A 17,927-nucleotide genomic window follows, 5' to 3' on the forward strand; every position below is an offset into this window, starting at 1 on the left:
AAGATAGATGTTTCTAATACTAAACTAAAAAAAAAAAAAAAGGTTGAACCCCAACCTTAAGGGTCCCCCACCGCCTCTGTTCTAGAGCATCGTGAGGGAGGTAAAACCCAGGTTATGCCTCCAAGAGTATAGGGTGAAAGGCTGCTTGTACACTTGCAGTTACCCAAGAACCAAATCCATATTTCAGGATTCGAACTCTTGACGTAATAGTCTCAAGTAAAGTTGAATTTCTCTATCCTCCCCTTTTACCACTTGGAGATGTGCCTGAGGCTTTTCTAAAACTAAACTATTTAATATGCCTCCTGGCTCCTGTACTCCACATTTTACAAGTTATGACTTGTCAATATTGCAAATCTCAACTCCTACTTTATTAATCTCTCTCTCTCTCTCTCTCTCCTCTTCAATTATTTAATATGTCTACTGCTTCCACGTTTTACACATAATTTCTCGTTCTCTCCCTCTCCTTTCTAGATCTGTTTCATACTTCCACGATGAAGGTGGAAGAGAAAGGCACTGATTACACACAGGACGGGACTGTTGATCTAAAAGGTGGACCTATCCTCAGATCAAACACTGGCAAATGGAAAGCTTGTTATTTCTTTGTTGGTAAGTGAAAAAAACTGGTAGGGTCTACCTAATATTTGATTCTAAACGTGCCATGGTATCATTTTATCAAGGTTTGCATTAGAATTTTCTACAAACTGAGAACGATTAGATTTGAACGCAGAAGTTTTGCTTCAGAATTTCGTGTGCTAATAGAAACAGAATTCTTTTTGCAAGTAAAATATTTTGCTTTGAGTATGAAAATTTAGAATAGAATTTATGGATCCTCATTGTGTTATTACAGGGTATGAAATTTTTGAGAGGATGGCATACTATGGGATTGCATCAAACTTAGTAATTTATTTGACACGGAAGCTCCATGAAGGCACTGTCACATCTTCAAACAATGTCACCAACTGGGTTGGTACTGTATGGTTGACACCCCTTCTGGGTGCTTATATTGCTGACACTTTTCTTGGTCGATACTGGACTTTCATCGTTGCATCAGCCATTTACCTTGTGGTACTTCCTTTGATTTCATTTGATCTCGATTCTCAAAGTGTATCTTTATCATGCAAGCTAAGCAGAACTAGACAGTATAAAGAACAATATTTTCTTAAATTATCGGATCATGCTTTTAAGACAACGTAAAAGTACGCAACATTAAACATGAATGAACAGTAAAGTGGACATGGTTTTACTTTCTTTTTCTTGTTTCACATTCTCTAGTATTATATATTCCGGCTTACACCATTATTATAATCATTTAAACACGATCACGAAATCCTTATAAGATCAGGGAAAACAATTCTTGGTCATATTTTCGTTCCTTGGAACAGGGAATGTGCTTATTGACGCTAGCAGTTTCATTGCCCGGACTGAGGCCTCCGTCTTGTGGGCACCAAGTAAAGGAGGTGGATTGCGATAGACATGCCTCAACATTTCAAGTCGGCATCTTCTACTGTGCATTATACATAATTGCAGTTGGAACAGGCGGAACAAAGCCCAATATCTCTACAATGGGAGCAGATCAATTTGATGATTTTGAGCCTAAAGAAAGGTTACAAAAGCTCTCATTCTTCAACTGGTGGATGTTTAGTGTTTTCATTGGCACCCTTTTCTCCAACACTTTCCTTATTTACATTCAAGACAATGTGGGGTGGGAACTTGGCTATGGCCTCCCTACACTTGGGCTCACAGTATCGATACTTTTCTTCATTGTGGGTACACGTTATTATAGACACAAACCCCCATCAGATAGCCCATTGAATCGAATGGCTAGGGTGCTCGTGGCCACTGCAAGGAAGTGGAAGGTAGTCGTCCCTGACGAACCGAAGGAACTTCATGAGCTGAGCTTGGAAGAGTACTCCAAACCTGGCACGTTTAGAATTGAGCACACCAATTCTCTCAGGTGCACATTTTTCTCCCAAATAAAGATACTTGGACAAGGCCACGTAGGCCCTGCTTGTGGGAGGGCGGAGGGCGCCCCCTATTCCTTGGATGTCCGTCCAGCATAACCCTTTTCTCCTATTCTAAAGTCATTTTAGCATGCGTAACAACTAATATAAATCCCACGTCACTCGTGGAAGGTCTGTCTTATGGGTTTATAAGCAAATTAGTGCCCTCCTCTTTCAAAGTCGATTTTAAAGGTAACTCATTGTCATTTCACTTTCTTCAGCCTCCTGGATAAAGCAGCAGTCGAAACTGGGCAAAATTCGCCATGGATGTTATGTCCGGTGACACAAGTTGAACAAACCAAACAAATGATAAAAATGATTCCAATTCTGCTTGCAACTTTCATTCCCGCTACTATGTTCGCACAGACAAACACTCTCTTTATCAAGCAAGGCACAACTTTGGAAAGAAGCATGGGTCCCCATTTCAAAATTCCTCCAGGATGTCTCTCAGCATTTGTGACTATTTTCATGTTGACCAGCCTCGTACTATATGATTGTTTCTTCGTTCCCTTTGTACGAAGATACACGAAGAATCCTAGAGGGATCACCATGTTGCAGAGGTTTGGGATCGGCCTCGTGTTGCATATCATAGTCATGGTAACTGCTTGTTTAGCAGAAAGAAGGCGTCTAAGGGTTGCTAAAGAGAACGAAATCTTTGAGAAAAATCAAATCGTTCCTCTTTCGATCTTCATTCTTCTACCACAGTTTGCTCTAATGGGGGTAGCTGATACCTTCGTAGAAGTTGCGAAAATCGAGTTCTTCTATGATCAAGCACCTGAAGGCATGAAAAGCCTCGGAACTGCCTATTTTACGACTAGTTTTGGAGTTGGATACTTCATAAGTAGTTTTCTGCTGAAAACTGTGGCTGACATTACCGAGAAACGTGGAAAAGGATGGATTTTGGACAACCTAAACGTCTCTCGTTTGGACTACTATTATGCTTTTTTTGCTGTGCTCTGCTTTCTCAACTTACTTTACTTTCTGTTAGTTGCAAAGCTCTTTGTTTATAACACAGAACTGAAGGATACCGAAACGGAGTTGCATGAAGCAATCGAGGCTCGACCGAACAAGTCTACACGATCGGAGGAAATAACGTTGGATGATAAAGCAAGCTCATAGAAATATAAAAAAATCCCATGAAATTTTCCAAGTCTTTTTTCTCAAGCATGTTTATCGTTTTCCTTTACTACTCTTTTTTCATTGTATCTAATTATATTTCCGCAATATAACAATTTAGATCACATTGTAATATAAGAATAAGATACAAAAATTCATCACTTGTTTTGTAAGTAGATAGTATTTCCTAAAAAAAAGAAATTAAAATCTTGTATATCATATGACAGTGTCTTATCTCACACTATGACTAAAAATTCATGGCTTCTTATGCTACCATCTGTATCGCGTTCTTAATGGCACCTCCACAAGCTGCAAATAAGGGCTCGTTCGATAGTGATTATAAAAAATAATTTTTTTATCGTTAAAGAGAAAAATGGATCCCATTTATAAGTGAAAAAGTCAAAAATGACGATTGAAAATAGTGAAATAATGGTTAAAAATTTGATTTTTTTTTGAAAAATTGTTAACAAACCTCTGTTTGGCTTCCATTCTCCTTCTCATTCTCTCTCTCTTATTTTCAACAATATAATCTTCCATAAAATAATATTACAGGCAAATCAAAAACTTTTGATTTTTTTTCAACCACCTATTTTAAAAAAAAATCATTATACCAACCATTAAAATTTGAAAAGAATTGGGGTCAAATGGGGGCTAAATCTAAGAGGTCACTCTCGTAGGCCAGCACAAAATCCATGCTAAATAATGACATACATGACTAAACGTATTGTACTTATTATAGCAATTGAAAAAAGGAAAATATTAAGAGCTGACTATTTTACACCCCAACAATCTCTTTTTGAATATCAAACTTTCATTTTGGTCCCAACCTACTTATGATGAATTATGGGATAATGACATAGATATGCCAAAAATTGGGACCGTTTTGAAAAGTCAGCATAAAACTTAGGCTAGCTAGAAATTACTTCAAACTATATAATATTCACTGTTAAAGCACAATTAACCCTAACCCCATCGTTTAAAAATTTCTTTCAATGAAATTGAAAGTTAGCTAAACATGATTTTTTTGTGACTCGAATTCATGATTCTGGCTCTGATAACATCTGTCAAGATTGAATTTCAACTATCTCAAAAAGTTAATTGGTGAGCACTAATGGATTGAGGTATTCTCAATTAAGCTATTAATGTTGTAAAAAGTAAGTTTATTACGGTTTAGAGGTGAATGACAATTATACCCCTACAGTTCTAGAAATAATTACTGTTGTATCCTTGATTCTGCCCTATAAATACAGTGCTTTGATTCTTAATAAAATACACACAAGTCTATTGATTTCTCTCTGTTCTCTTCTCTTTTCAAAATACGTTATCAGTACGAAAAACATAATTCTTCAAATTTTTGAGAGGATAGTCATTTTTTTTTATCACATATATTAAAATTAATTTGATAACACCTGATTTTTTTTATCTATTCTATTCATGCATCCAACTCACGTCTATAATTGGGTAAAAATCATGTCTAATTATTCGTGCATCATAGCGGCCGTCAATTAGTGCCTAACAACTCGCTACCATCAATTTGTAGCTTTTGCCTTTACAGAGATAAAATATTACTTGTACAATGCCTTTTTCGTTTGCTTCTTTAATTGTCGTCAAACGTGTAATGATGAAAATTTAGCCTGCAGCATGTCTACCAAATTAACTGTGTAATGGTTTACACGTAATCCTATGTTCATGCCTTCAATTTACTTGGAATTGCCAAATTAATTGTTTATTTGGTTTACACGTGAATTTTGTTCATCAATTCTGCTGCCTAACATATGATATAGTCTAAACTATTTTTATAGCTTTTGCCATCAATCTTTATTTATGATTTGATTTGATCAATGCACGCGTCATCCTCATTAATTATTGCCATCATTAATAATTTTTAGTTGTATTTACGTTTCTTCATGTGTAAATTTGGTGAGAAAATTTAACTATTCAGTAATTTTAATTATCGTTCAATTAATCATCGAATTTTTGTTACAAAATTTTGATGCTCCTGAAGTAGCACAATATTATAATTACTATTGAAAAATATTATTCGCTCCTGAAGAGCATGAATTTTATATATATTTTTTCAATATTCCAGAAGAATATATTGACGTATTGATCTTGAAAAAATCATAATAAAATACAACATGCTCCTGAAGTAGTATATGTTTTGAAGAACATATTATTTTTATGTTTATCTCTAAAGGAAAATACGTAACTTATTTTATGTTGATATTATTACTTGATTACTTATTATATAATGTTTAATCATATTTTTTGAAACTTATTATATTTTCTTTTACTTTATTGTGTAGTTAATCAAATGACAAATATCATGAAACTCAAGTTTGATGCACTTTATATATCTGGCAAAAATTATTTATCATGGGTACTTGATATCGATACCCATCTTATCTCAAAAGATTTTGGAGAGACAATAAAAGAAGGAAACAAAGAATCCCTACAGGATCATGCAAAAGCACTCATCTTCCTTCGTCATCATCTTCACGATAGATTAAAAATTGAATACCTCACTGAGAAAGACCAACATGTTCTTTGGAAAAACTTAACTAAAAGATTTGATCATTAGAAGACTAAAAGCATTCATCCTCCTTTGTCATCAACTTCACGATAGACTAAAAATTGAATACTTCACTGAGAAAAATTCACAAGTTCTTTGAAAAAAATTAACTGAAAAATTTGATCATTAGAAGACTATAGTCTTTGCCAAAGTCCGTTATGAGTGGATGCACTTTCATTTGCAAGATTTTAAAACTGTTAGTGAGTACAATTCTGAATTGTTCAGAATGTGTTCAAAATTGACATTGTGTGGAGAAAAAATCACTGATGAAGATATGTTGGAGAAAACTTTTTCCACCTTTCACGCCTCGAATGTGCTCTTACAGTAGCAATATCGTGAGCTTAGTTTCAAAAAATACTCAGAACTTATATCTTACCTACTTGTTGTTGAACAGAATAATGAACTGTTGATGAAAAATCATGGGTTACGTCCAACTGATTTTGTACCATTGCTTGAAGCAAATGCAATATCAAGATAAGGACGTGACATAGATGTGGACACGTATTTGGACGTGGACGCGGACGTACACGCTGAATAAATCATGGACAAAATATTCAACAAAGTTTTCAACAACCAGGCAATATTTTCAAAAGGCACAAAACAAATGAAAGTAGCACATTGAAAAGGGTACATGAAGAAAGTTGCTTTAGATGTGGAATGAAAGAGCATTGGGCACGTACCTTTCGTCTGGAAAAACACATTGTGGATCTCTCCTAAAAATCAATACAGGGAAAGGGGAAAGTGGAGACAAATTTTACTGACTATGACGGTTAAATTGATGTGACTCATTTGAATGTTTTCGATTTCTTTGCTGATCCAAATGGGAATATTGATCATTTGATTAGGGATGATGTGATGGAAGAGATAGATTAGTTTTTTATATTTTTATGTTTCTAATATTTCATTTTATTTTAGAAATTTAGTTTGAAATATGTTTTTACTTTTCGTAAAAATTTTGAACTTTATTATGCATCGTTAATTTCACAGTATTAATTATGCTTATTATTTTGAATTTAAATTCAAGCTTCTTTTTTTAATATTGATAAATCATGATGGATTGTCAAAACACCTGTTTGATTGATAGTACTACTACACATACTATTCTTCAAGACAAAAAATATTTTTGGACCTAACATTAAAAGAAAATAATGTCAATACAATATCAGATGCATCAAATATCGTTGAAGGTTCCGGAAGAACTTGTGTTATTTTACCAAATAATACAAAATTGTATATTGATGAAGCACTTTATTCTAGCAAATTCAGAAAAAATTTACTTAGTTTTAAAGATATTCGCTACAATGAATATCATATTTAGACAATACAAGAAAATAATATTGAATATCTTTACATAACTTTTTTATATCTGATTAGAAGCAGATAAAAGAAAAATTTTATGCATTCTCATTTCGCATGTATTATGCATTTATAAAAATGGTTGAATCAAATAATGTCACGAATCAGAAGTTCGTTGACCCAAAAAGTTTTATAATTTGGCATGATCGACTTGAACATCCAGGAACTGTAATGATGCGTCGAATAATAAACAATTCACATGAACACCCTTTAAAGAACCAAAAGATTCTTTTACCAAATGATTGTCTATGTGTAATTTGTTTGTAAGGCAAGTTAGTCATTAAACTTTCGATTACAAAGGTCAATATTGATCCCCAATTTTTTTTGAAAAAAAATCATAGAGATATATGTGGGCCAATACACCGACCATGTTGACCATTTTATTATTTTATGGTATTAATTGATTTTTCTACTAGATGGTCACATGTTTGCCTACTTTCCACTAAAAATGTAGTTTTTGCTAGACTACTTGCTCAAATTATAAAATTACGAGCATAATTTTTCGATTACTTAGTTAAAACTATTCGCCTTGACAATGCTGGTGAATTTAGATCACAAGCATTCGATGATTATTGTATGTCAATCGGGATTATAATTGAAAATTCAGTTGCGCATATCCATACATAAAATAGTTTGGCAGAGTCGTTTATTAAACGTCTACAACTTATTGTTAGACCATTACTTATGTAAACAAAACTCCCAGCTTCTGTTTGGGGTTATGTCATATTACATGCTACATCATTAGTTCGTATTGGACCAATTGTCTATAATCAATATTCACCTTTGCAACTGGCATTTGGTTATAAACCTGATATTTCTCACATACGGGTTTTTGGTTGTGCAGTCCAAGTCCCTATTTCAGCTCCACAACGTACTAAAATGGGTTCCCAACGAATACTTATGATTTATGTGAGTTTTGATTCATTATCAATTCTTAGGTATTTTGAACCTTTAACAGGGGATTTATTTGCTGCACATATTGCAAATTGTCATTTTGATGATATGACTTTTCCAACTTTGGGAAGGAAAAACTACAACCCGAAAAATAATGTAAAATTTTTTGGAATGAAATAACTCTATCTTACTTTGATCCCCGCAACAATCAATGTGAGCAAGAGGTTATAAAATCATTCATTTGTAAAGAGTTGCAAATCAATTACCTGATGTATTTGTTGATACAAGAAAAGTGACAAAGTCATATATTCAAGCAGAAAATATTTCAGCAAAAATTGATGTCTCTACAGGACAATCTACTGTTGCAAATAAATCTCAAATACGTCAGAAGCGTGGTCGACCAGTTAGTACAAAACACTATGTACCTCGAAAAAGAAAGGTACATGAGAAAAACCAACCAAAAACTTCCAAAAAAGTAACATTAGAAAAGATTGATCAATCAAATATTGAAAATATGGTTCTCGAAGAACCACATGTGCCTGAAAATAATGAGATTCCAATAAATTATATGTTATCTCATAAATTATGGGAACGAAATAATGTTGTTATAGACAATAATTTCGTCTTCAATGTGGCTCTTGATATTATGCAAAATGATGATCCTGAACCAAGTCAGTTAAAGACTGTTAAAATAAAAATGATTGGCCAAAATGAAAAGAAGCCCTACAGGTGGAATTGAATTCCTTAGAGAAATGAAAAATGTTTGGACCTGTAGTTCGAACACTTGAAAATGCAATCCATGTTGGATACAAATGGGTTTTTTTGCGAAAGAGAAATGAAAATAGTGAAATTACAAGATAAAAAACCCGACTAATAGCTCAAGGTTTCTCACAAAGACAAAGAATTGATTATGAGAAAACATATTCTCCCGTAATGGACACAATCACTTTTAGATTCTTAATTAGTTTGACTGTTTCACAAAAACTTTATATGCGCCTTGTAGATATAGTAACTGCATATTTGTATGGTTCACTATATATGAAAGTCCCTGAAGGACTTAAGGTACTAGGAACAAACGATAGATGGTCGAGAACTATGTTTTCAATTAAATTGCAAAGATCATTATATGAATTAAAACAAATCGGACGCATGTGGTATAGTCACCTTAGCAAATATTTGTTGAATGAAAGTTATAAAAATGACGATATCTGCTCATGTGTTCTCATAAAGAAAACAAATAGCGAATTTGCAATTGTGGCAGTTATGTTGATGATTTAAATTTAATTGAAACCCTTAATGAGGTATTAAGTTTCTAATTCTAACTGCCATTAATTTAGGCTTTATAAGTTTGACAAGAGATTAATAATCCGAATATTATAGATTATCTGGGTTTACATGATGATTGCATAATTGTTCATTATTAGATTTAATTGTTCTGTCAAATTACACAACCAGTATTATGTGTTAGATCTAGCAGTAGCTATGCACTGTGTGAATTCTTCCACAGTAAAATTTGAAGTATTTTCAAAATTAATAAAAACAATTGTGCTTCTGTTAATACAATGTGACAACTATCTTATTATATTTTAGATATCTATAACATTATTCAAATCAAGCTGATTATTTTTCTTTGAATTATGGCATACTTTTATACTGTTACCTAGAATTTTTTTGGTGATACTTGATACTTTCTAGCTTAATTAGAGAAAGTGTCGAATAATTATATAGCTTCTTCAAAATAAGTAATTCCACCTTACTCATTTTCAACAGGTTCTCTTAAGTCCATTGTATTACACAGGCTTTCAATCTTTCTAGACATTAATTTGCAATGATAAAAATGCATAAGATATAATTAGAATAATTTCTTTAAGGTGATTCATATTGGTCCCAAGAATCTTGCCATGGTGTGCGGCAGCTCATTAGCGTATTACACTAGAATATAATAGTCCAGCTAGCACAATGCTCTCTCAAGTTTATACTTTTTTTTAGAGATCCCAAAAAAATGTTTTTCTGCAGCATTATGTGTAATAATAGTAAGAGAAATTTATGCCAGAAAAGGTGATAGTAGTATCCATCTCAACAAATTCCTCATCCACTAACGTTTTATGCAAGTGTTCAAGAGCATATATCTATGTCAGTAATCGTTATGTAAATTGCCGGAATTAACTATTCTATTATCTTATAACTAGCAGGATAGTATTATATACGTAATTCCTTATTATCATGATAGCATTAACTAACTGGATGTAGCACACAATAGATGCATTTTTCTTACATTAACCATTTGGTACCCATTTTTTTCAAAATGCATTTTTCTCTCTCTTCTTTTCAATCACACATTCTTTATTAAAATAATATTACACATAAATAAAAAAACTTTTCATTAAAAAAACTTTTCCCATCAATTTACTATTCAAAAATGTATTTTTACATAAAAATGTCTCCTAAACACTCCCTAAATATTAACATCGATATTAGTATTTTTTTCGAAATTTTCCAATATTAATTGATGGAATGGTACAGAGACGATACCTACTCCATTTATGGAGAATATTGTAGCCATTTAAAAAAACTTTGATGCTACTTTCAATGCAACTATTTTCCTGCTCTTTTCTTCTAGTAATAACGCCGACAATCCTTACAAAGAATGGTTTCTAGAATTCTTGATTACATTTGACCTCTCTAATTTTAACTCTTGGATCACCCTAGATGCTGGAAAATCGGGACATTCCCCAATTTCAATATTAACTTCCACTACTAAAAATCATGGCTTCAGGCATAGATTTTTCGTTCCTGAAATCTCAATATCCGTTGCTATAACTCTTTACTAACGGAATATTTGCAATCGCAAATCCGTTGCTAATTTGAGGGTCGCTGATAGTTACCAACATATCCTGCAGTAGGTAAAAAATAAACATTTTATCAACGAATTTTTCATAGGTAAAGTGTGAATCTTTTACCAACGAAAATTTGAATCTTTTACCAATGAAATTTTCGGTAAAAATCTTAACCAATACCAATCGACTTTTCGTTAGTAAATCTCTACCATTACAATTGGTAAAAATCAATGTTTTAAATAGCCGCATATGTGTGAGGCATGGTAAGAAAAAATATTTATTATTTTATATTTGTTATTATTATTTATTTAATTATTCTATTTTATTTTTTTTACTTTTAGCCAACCAAACTGAAATGCCAAAATATTGTTTAACCACTCATTAGATCACAAATTAATTTATAGAGAGCAACTCCGAAGACTTTGTTGTGAACTTTCAATATGGGATAAGTGAATTACTTTTACCAGCGGATAATCCGTTTCTAATTACCAACGGAATATCCATAGTTGAAATATCCAAATGTTAACGATTACATAAGGCACAAAATATCCCTTGGTAAAAAGATACTATCGTTACCAATGAAAAATTCGTTGCTGATTATCGTAGTTGAAAGTGAATTATCATTACCAACGGATAATCCGTTTCTAATTACCAACGGATTGAATCCGTTGGTAATATTCGGTACGTCGCCTACGAATATTCCGTAGGTGAAAGATTCAAATGTTAAATGGTTACATGAGACACAGAATATCCGTTGGTAAAGAGATACCAACGTTACCAACGAAAAATTCGTTGCTGATTATCGTAACTGAAAGTGAATAACTTTTACCAATGAATAATTTGTTTCTAATTACCAACGAATTGCATCCGTTGGTAATTTTTCGTAGGTGAAAAACTGTTTTTTAGTAGTATTCTGACATAAATTTGAAAAGGAAACCCAATGAAGCTGGACATCGAGAGGGAAATAAGAAGTCCAATGCTTCATTTATCAACTGTGTTCTTAATGGAACTGATTCATCTGAGAGAACTGACAAAAGTGTGCAATTAAGTGATGGTAGGAATGGAGAATTTGAGAAGCAAGGTGGATGTGACATGTTTTTCAAAGTTGGCACTCAGGTATCTCCATTGCAGTCGTCCGATTGGAATGACAAAATGACCAGTGTGTAAGAACTAGATATGAATCAGGTTTTGAAATTTTCACCTGGTGGCTCTCCTTCCTTTGGTGATGCCAAAGATGCAGATGTTTGCACTGATGATATAGGTAGTAGAAATGGGGTAAGATTCAAACCCTCATTTCGTTTGAGTATAATTGGAAGTACAAAATTTCCTTCGATTACTCAACTTGCTGCATCATTCCTTTATCAATTGAATTCAAGGTAACACAAGTTGGGTTCATCTGTTTACCACAATATTGATCGCTGGGTGAACTATTAGAGTAAAAATCTCAAAAGGAAATAACTATGAACATTTTTTCCTACTCTCGTAATTGAACTTACTACCCATCAATTGAATTTATACACCATGAAAACAAACTCAATTGTTGTAAGATGATCGACATGTCAGGACTTTGATCACAAGATTGTTCTTTCCAATTGAATATTGGTCATGTTGAAATAGCTCTCCAGTTGTCTTAGAAAATCGATATGAGTTAACTTCAATATCCCTTGGAATTATGGAGTACTCTTGTCCTCTTTCCTTGGTCTAAAGCCCTGCATGACATTTCTATCCACTGAAGTCCTCGCCTTGTTATGCTGATTGATGGAACCACGTATACTAGTAGAAATTTTTGCCTTTATGATCATCATGTCGAGGCGATTAGATCACTCCCATTTTCATAAAATGCGATGTTCACTGAAGTGCTAGTATCAGTGATTTCAGGTGATTCATCTTTCTTAATAGCATAATCAATAGCCATCCATCCTAAATGGAGAAGAATTCTCTCCTTCCATACTTTATAGTTGTCACCCTTTAATTCATGAATATCACAACGAATATAAGAGAAATTAGAAGGTTGTGAAGTTGCATAATATTAAAATTTGCTTATGTTAACTTAAGGCTTAATAGATTGCATGTTTTACCGATGTAAATGTGCTAAAATTGAATACAATGACATAAAAATTGCCTATATGTTGAATTTTTAATTCAAACATATTCAATTATTTTTTAGATAAAATTATCAAATTATATAGTCAATTCATAATTTGTTCATTATGAAATCAATTTGATATTCTATCCTAAAGAAATCTTGTAATAAAACTATCAAATTATATATTTATTCATAATTCCTATGGGAAAATTATGAGATAATTTGATATTTTATTCTAATTAATTATATAAATATAACAAAAATCCTCGTGGGATAAAATTCATAATATTGAGTATAATTAATTACTATTTAATATCATTAATCATTATGTGATCCCCATCTTAATATATAAATTTATTTAATTAAAGATGCTGTGGCTAATAATTAAATAAATAAAATCATACTCATCCCTAGACATTATCATGTTGTGCATAAACGATTAACTTAATATGAGAATAGGTCTAATTGCACAATATTAACTAATATGTTATGATTATACACAAAATATTCTCATAAACATTCTAAATTGAATAAAATAATTTAAACATAATCAATTTATGCAAACTTAATATGAGCATAATTCATAATTTAATACATCCTAAAATTGCATATATTATTCCAAACATAAATAATTAACATATGCAAAAATTAGGCCAAGATATAAGATATGCCCATATATCAAATAAATAGGGCAACTTACAAAAATACCCTTAAAATTATGAGGATTTTGAAAAATCATATGAAAAGTTTTTTAGAAGTAAAAAATACTATGTAAAATTAAAAAGTGACACGATGCCACTTTTTTATAAGAGTTGCGTCACTTTTTTTTAGAAAAAGTGACACAATATCACTTTTAAAAGTTTTGTATCACTTTTTTATTAAAAAAATTACATACAATGTTACTTTTATTAAAAAGTACTGTTTGTAACTAAAAAAGTGATAGAAATTTCAAATAAGCAATTGAAAAAAGTGATAAAAACTAAAAAAAGTGAAAAATTCAAAAAAGTGGGAATTACTAAAAAAAATGACAAAAATTCAAAAAAGTAACAGAAACTTTAAAAAAGTGACAAATATAAAAAAGAGACACAAATTTAAAAAAAAGTTACACATATTCGAAACAAATGAGAGGGCATAGAAATCAATTGTTAAGTGTCATTTTCTTATTAAAAAATGATATAACTATGTCATTTTTATTAAAAGTGATGTTTGTCATTAAAAAAGTGATAGAAATAAAAAATGTAATTGAAAAAAGTGACAAACACTAAAAAAAAAAAAGTGACAAATTCAAAAAAGTAACAAAAAAAAAGTGGCGAATTCAAAAAAGTGACACAAATTAAAAAAGGACACATGTTGAGCTTGTTCATCACATGCACCTTCCATCTTTGCCTCGTCAACAATGTGTAAGCTGAAATCCAATAGTACCTATGCTACCATGAACATTATCTAACTAATATTTTCTATACAATTAGACACAAACTTGATAAGTAAGGGAAAAGAGGTGTCGACTATTCGTTACTGATCGCATGTAAATTAATAATTGATTTTAGATGGTAATGGACTCCTTAATTTATTGTTCAGTGTACTAAAATATATCATAACTCCATTGAACAATGAATCAAAAGACTACTCATATCCACCTAAATAAATATTGGGCACAACCTATAATGTGGCCATAAGACTATCTGGATTGTCCAGTTTGAGGCCATTAGACCTTAAGGGACTAATCCTAATACAACCCTTTTTCGATGGTGAGTCGAGGACTCAATCAGAGAAGTATATGGTGCAATCACAATGCTCCGCCCTCACACTGGTGGCTTCAGACACTTACTAGAAATGATATACCATGTCACTTTTATTAAAAGTGATATTTGTCATTAAAAAAGTTATAGAAATCAAGAATGTAATTGAAAAAAGTGATAAACACTTTAAAAAAAGTGACAAATTCAAAAAAGTAACAAGAAAAAAAAGTGGCGAATTCAAAAAAGTGACACAAATTAAAAAATGATACATGTTGAGCTTGTTCATCACACGCATCTTCCATCTTTGCCTCGTCAACAATCTGTAAGCTAAAATCCAATAGTACCTATGCTACAATGAACATTATCTAACTAATATTTTCTATACAATTAGACACAAACTTGATAAGTAAGGGAAAAGAGGTGTCGACTATTTGTTACTAATCACATGGAAATCTTCTAAGCAAAGATTGAGATTAGTAATTCAAAAATTTGTGAGTTTGTAGTAACATTTGTTTTCATACAGAAAGATCTAATCACCTTTGCCACAAGGGCACCTGAAATGAAATTTAACCATAGACATAAGATGCAAATTATACACTCAAGATGTAAATAAATACCAAAGCAACAATGGAACAATTACAGAAAAATCATAAGGTCTACAATTATTATTTTTTAAGATTAAGCTATGAATTTATACCAGAAAAAGAAAAACAAGAACTCAATCTTTTTCTTCACATTCAAAACACCTTAACTAGTCCTCCAATTCATGATTTCACAATGGATTTTAGTATTATTCATTAAATAAATATTACCCATGGTGACGAGGAATGCATTGATGATGGGGAATAGCGGGCTAGAAACACTGAAAGTTTATTGACCAGAAATCACCATAATGAAATTACAGATTTAGGACTTGATTGAGACTGATTCATGAATGATTAATAGTCAGATTTGGTATGATAGTGGACGGCGGGAGAAAAAACAAATCATTATATTAATTTGCGTGTCCGTTTCCTTGTGGATCCACACATTCCTTCACAAGAATCAACTGAATGGTAGGGTGCGGTGTTCGTGGAATTAGATTAGTTTTTGCCTTGTTTGATTTTATTGTAACAGTAAAATTTACGGTTAATTAATGCTAATGAAAAGATAAAACTTTAAAAGTGTATTAATCAATTTTTTAATAAATGTGCCGTACGGGGCCTAATTTTACCAAATAAATATGTCGAAGAATTAATTGGCCCAATAGACATATATGTGCCGAAGAATTAATTCTGTAAAAAGCAATCTAGTAAAAGTGTCGGTTATAGCCCAACTATTAATTGCATAAAGAAAACAGGCTTCATGAAAATAACAGGCCCAATGAGAATTAATCCAATTAAAAACGGGAATTTTCACGTATATCCCAATATAGAAAGATAATTCCAAAATCACTAACACATTTTTTTTATTCCTAAAATACTATATCTGGCAACATAAAATTACCAAATAACCCAATTAACATAAATATAGGTAACTGATTGCAATCAAGATACAGACTTATCTCCAAGTCATTAAGTAGTTCCTATAGTGTAAGGATTTATTATAGAAACAATTGGATTATTAAATAACATCCTGTTATAAAAAGAGAGAAAAGAGAAGAGAACAGAGAAAAGTCAATAAACTTGTGTCTTTTATTAAGAATCAAAGTCCTTTATTTATAGGGCAGAATCAGAGTTACAACGATAATAATTTCTAGGGTTGCAGGGGTATAATTGTCACTCACCAATAAACCCTAATGAACTTTCCTTTTTACAACACTCCCCCTTGAATGACACATTATAAAATATGTATCTCATTGAAACGTTAATTAGCAAAAATCCAATGGGACAAAATGTCAACAAAAAGAGTAAAAATAATTTGAAATAATAAGATGCTGCCTCGTTAAAACTTTGTCAAGAAAACCCAGTGGGACAAAACTTGATTGAAGTAAAAAGAATACGCTACTCCCCCTGATTTCAATTCTTGTATTAATTCATCATTGCCTTATACATCACTCAATTTTTGTGAAATGCCTTATGTTGTCTTGTACAATCTTCAAATAATACCATCTTCGTAAGTGATACTTTATCATTCTTTGATAACTGTAGTAACATGATAATTCGAAAATAACTCTTGTTGATTTTTTCAAGAGTCTCATACATATAATGTATTATTTTGAGGGTAAATGTCTTGCATATTATAGACATTAATTACACGAAGAATATGCCTCATTAAAACCTTATTAGGAAAAAACCCTGCGGGAAAAAGTCCTAATGAAGGAAAAAGAGTGCATTATTCTTTTGAATACACTACAAAAGTTGCCTCATTAAAAACCATGCCAGGAAAATCTAATGGGATAAAACCTTGGTCAAGGGAAAAAGGGTGCAACGCGTATTTACTCCCTCTCATATTAATATCAATTGAATTATGATTCAGGCATATTAAATCTTTCAAGGTAACATGGATAGCCAAATGTATTGTCTATAATCAAATTTGTGTCAAATTCTACGCATTGTCAGGCTAATAAAACTGAGACTTGTAATTATATTCACCACATGATAATTTATTTATCTATATAAGTTTTCACGAAATTCATTATGTAAAAAGTTGTACATTTCACATTACGACTTTACTTTTTCCATTTTCATTTCGCACAAGTATACACCTCTTGGTGTTTGAACTGTATATCCAGAAACTTCAGGTTTCTCTAGTAAGTTTAATTTGACTAGGATCACGTTCATTTTATTTGGCCAATCACTATTTCGATAGATATATTTCAACGAATTTATTTCAAATCCTCGCTATATGATCGAGCACATCATATGTAAAACTATTGTCCACAACATTTTCTTCTCTTGTTCGATTCTATTTCTTTTTTTATGATGACATAACTTATTGAGATATCTCAGTTTTCAATATATCAGGTACCTGAACCTCTTCTGGAATTTTATAATATGTTATGTCTAAATACTCATAAGTGTGTATGCCTCATCAATGAGACCATCTTTGTTAATTGCTCCATTTGGAGATTTTTTGTGTTAGAATCGAATATCATCACGCTCAGGCGTGTTATTAAATATCATATTAACTAATTGTCCTCTGTAACGTTAATTCAAGTTGGAGCATTTGAAACTGATGTGAAAGATATTATTGATCCATTTGATCAGTATATGCATCTAAATAAATTATACTTCGAACTTCTTGTTCGAGTAATCTTTTGCTAGGATTTAGATAATGATGCATTTATACATTATTTTCAACTTCTTAATTCCTCCCCCTAATGCCGAGAAAATTGTCAAATCAAAT

The 17,927-nt window shown here is 31.8% G+C and overlaps 1 protein-coding gene across 1 annotated transcript; it reads left to right on the forward strand.

Moving 5' to 3' along the window:
• The first annotated feature begins 338 nt into the window (after positions 1–338).
• On the forward strand, positions 339–3,289 carry LOC111369750 (protein NRT1/ PTR FAMILY 5.2-like). Its single transcript, XM_022991389.1, has 4 exons — positions 339–606; positions 848–1,065; positions 1,383–1,954; positions 2,222–3,289. The coding sequence occupies exons 1-4, from the start codon at positions 492–494 to the stop codon at positions 3,117–3,119; spliced, it is 1,803 nt and encodes a 600-aa protein (XP_022847157.1). The 5' UTR covers positions 339–491; the 3' UTR covers positions 3,120–3,289.
• Positions 3,290–17,927: the final 14,638 nt, after the last annotated feature.

Source organism: Olea europaea, chromosome 20, assembly GCF_002742605.1.
Source record: "Olea europaea var. sylvestris chromosome 20, O_europaea_v1, whole genome shotgun sequence".
Classification (NCBI taxonomy): domain Eukaryota; kingdom Viridiplantae; phylum Streptophyta; class Magnoliopsida; order Lamiales; family Oleaceae; genus Olea; species Olea europaea.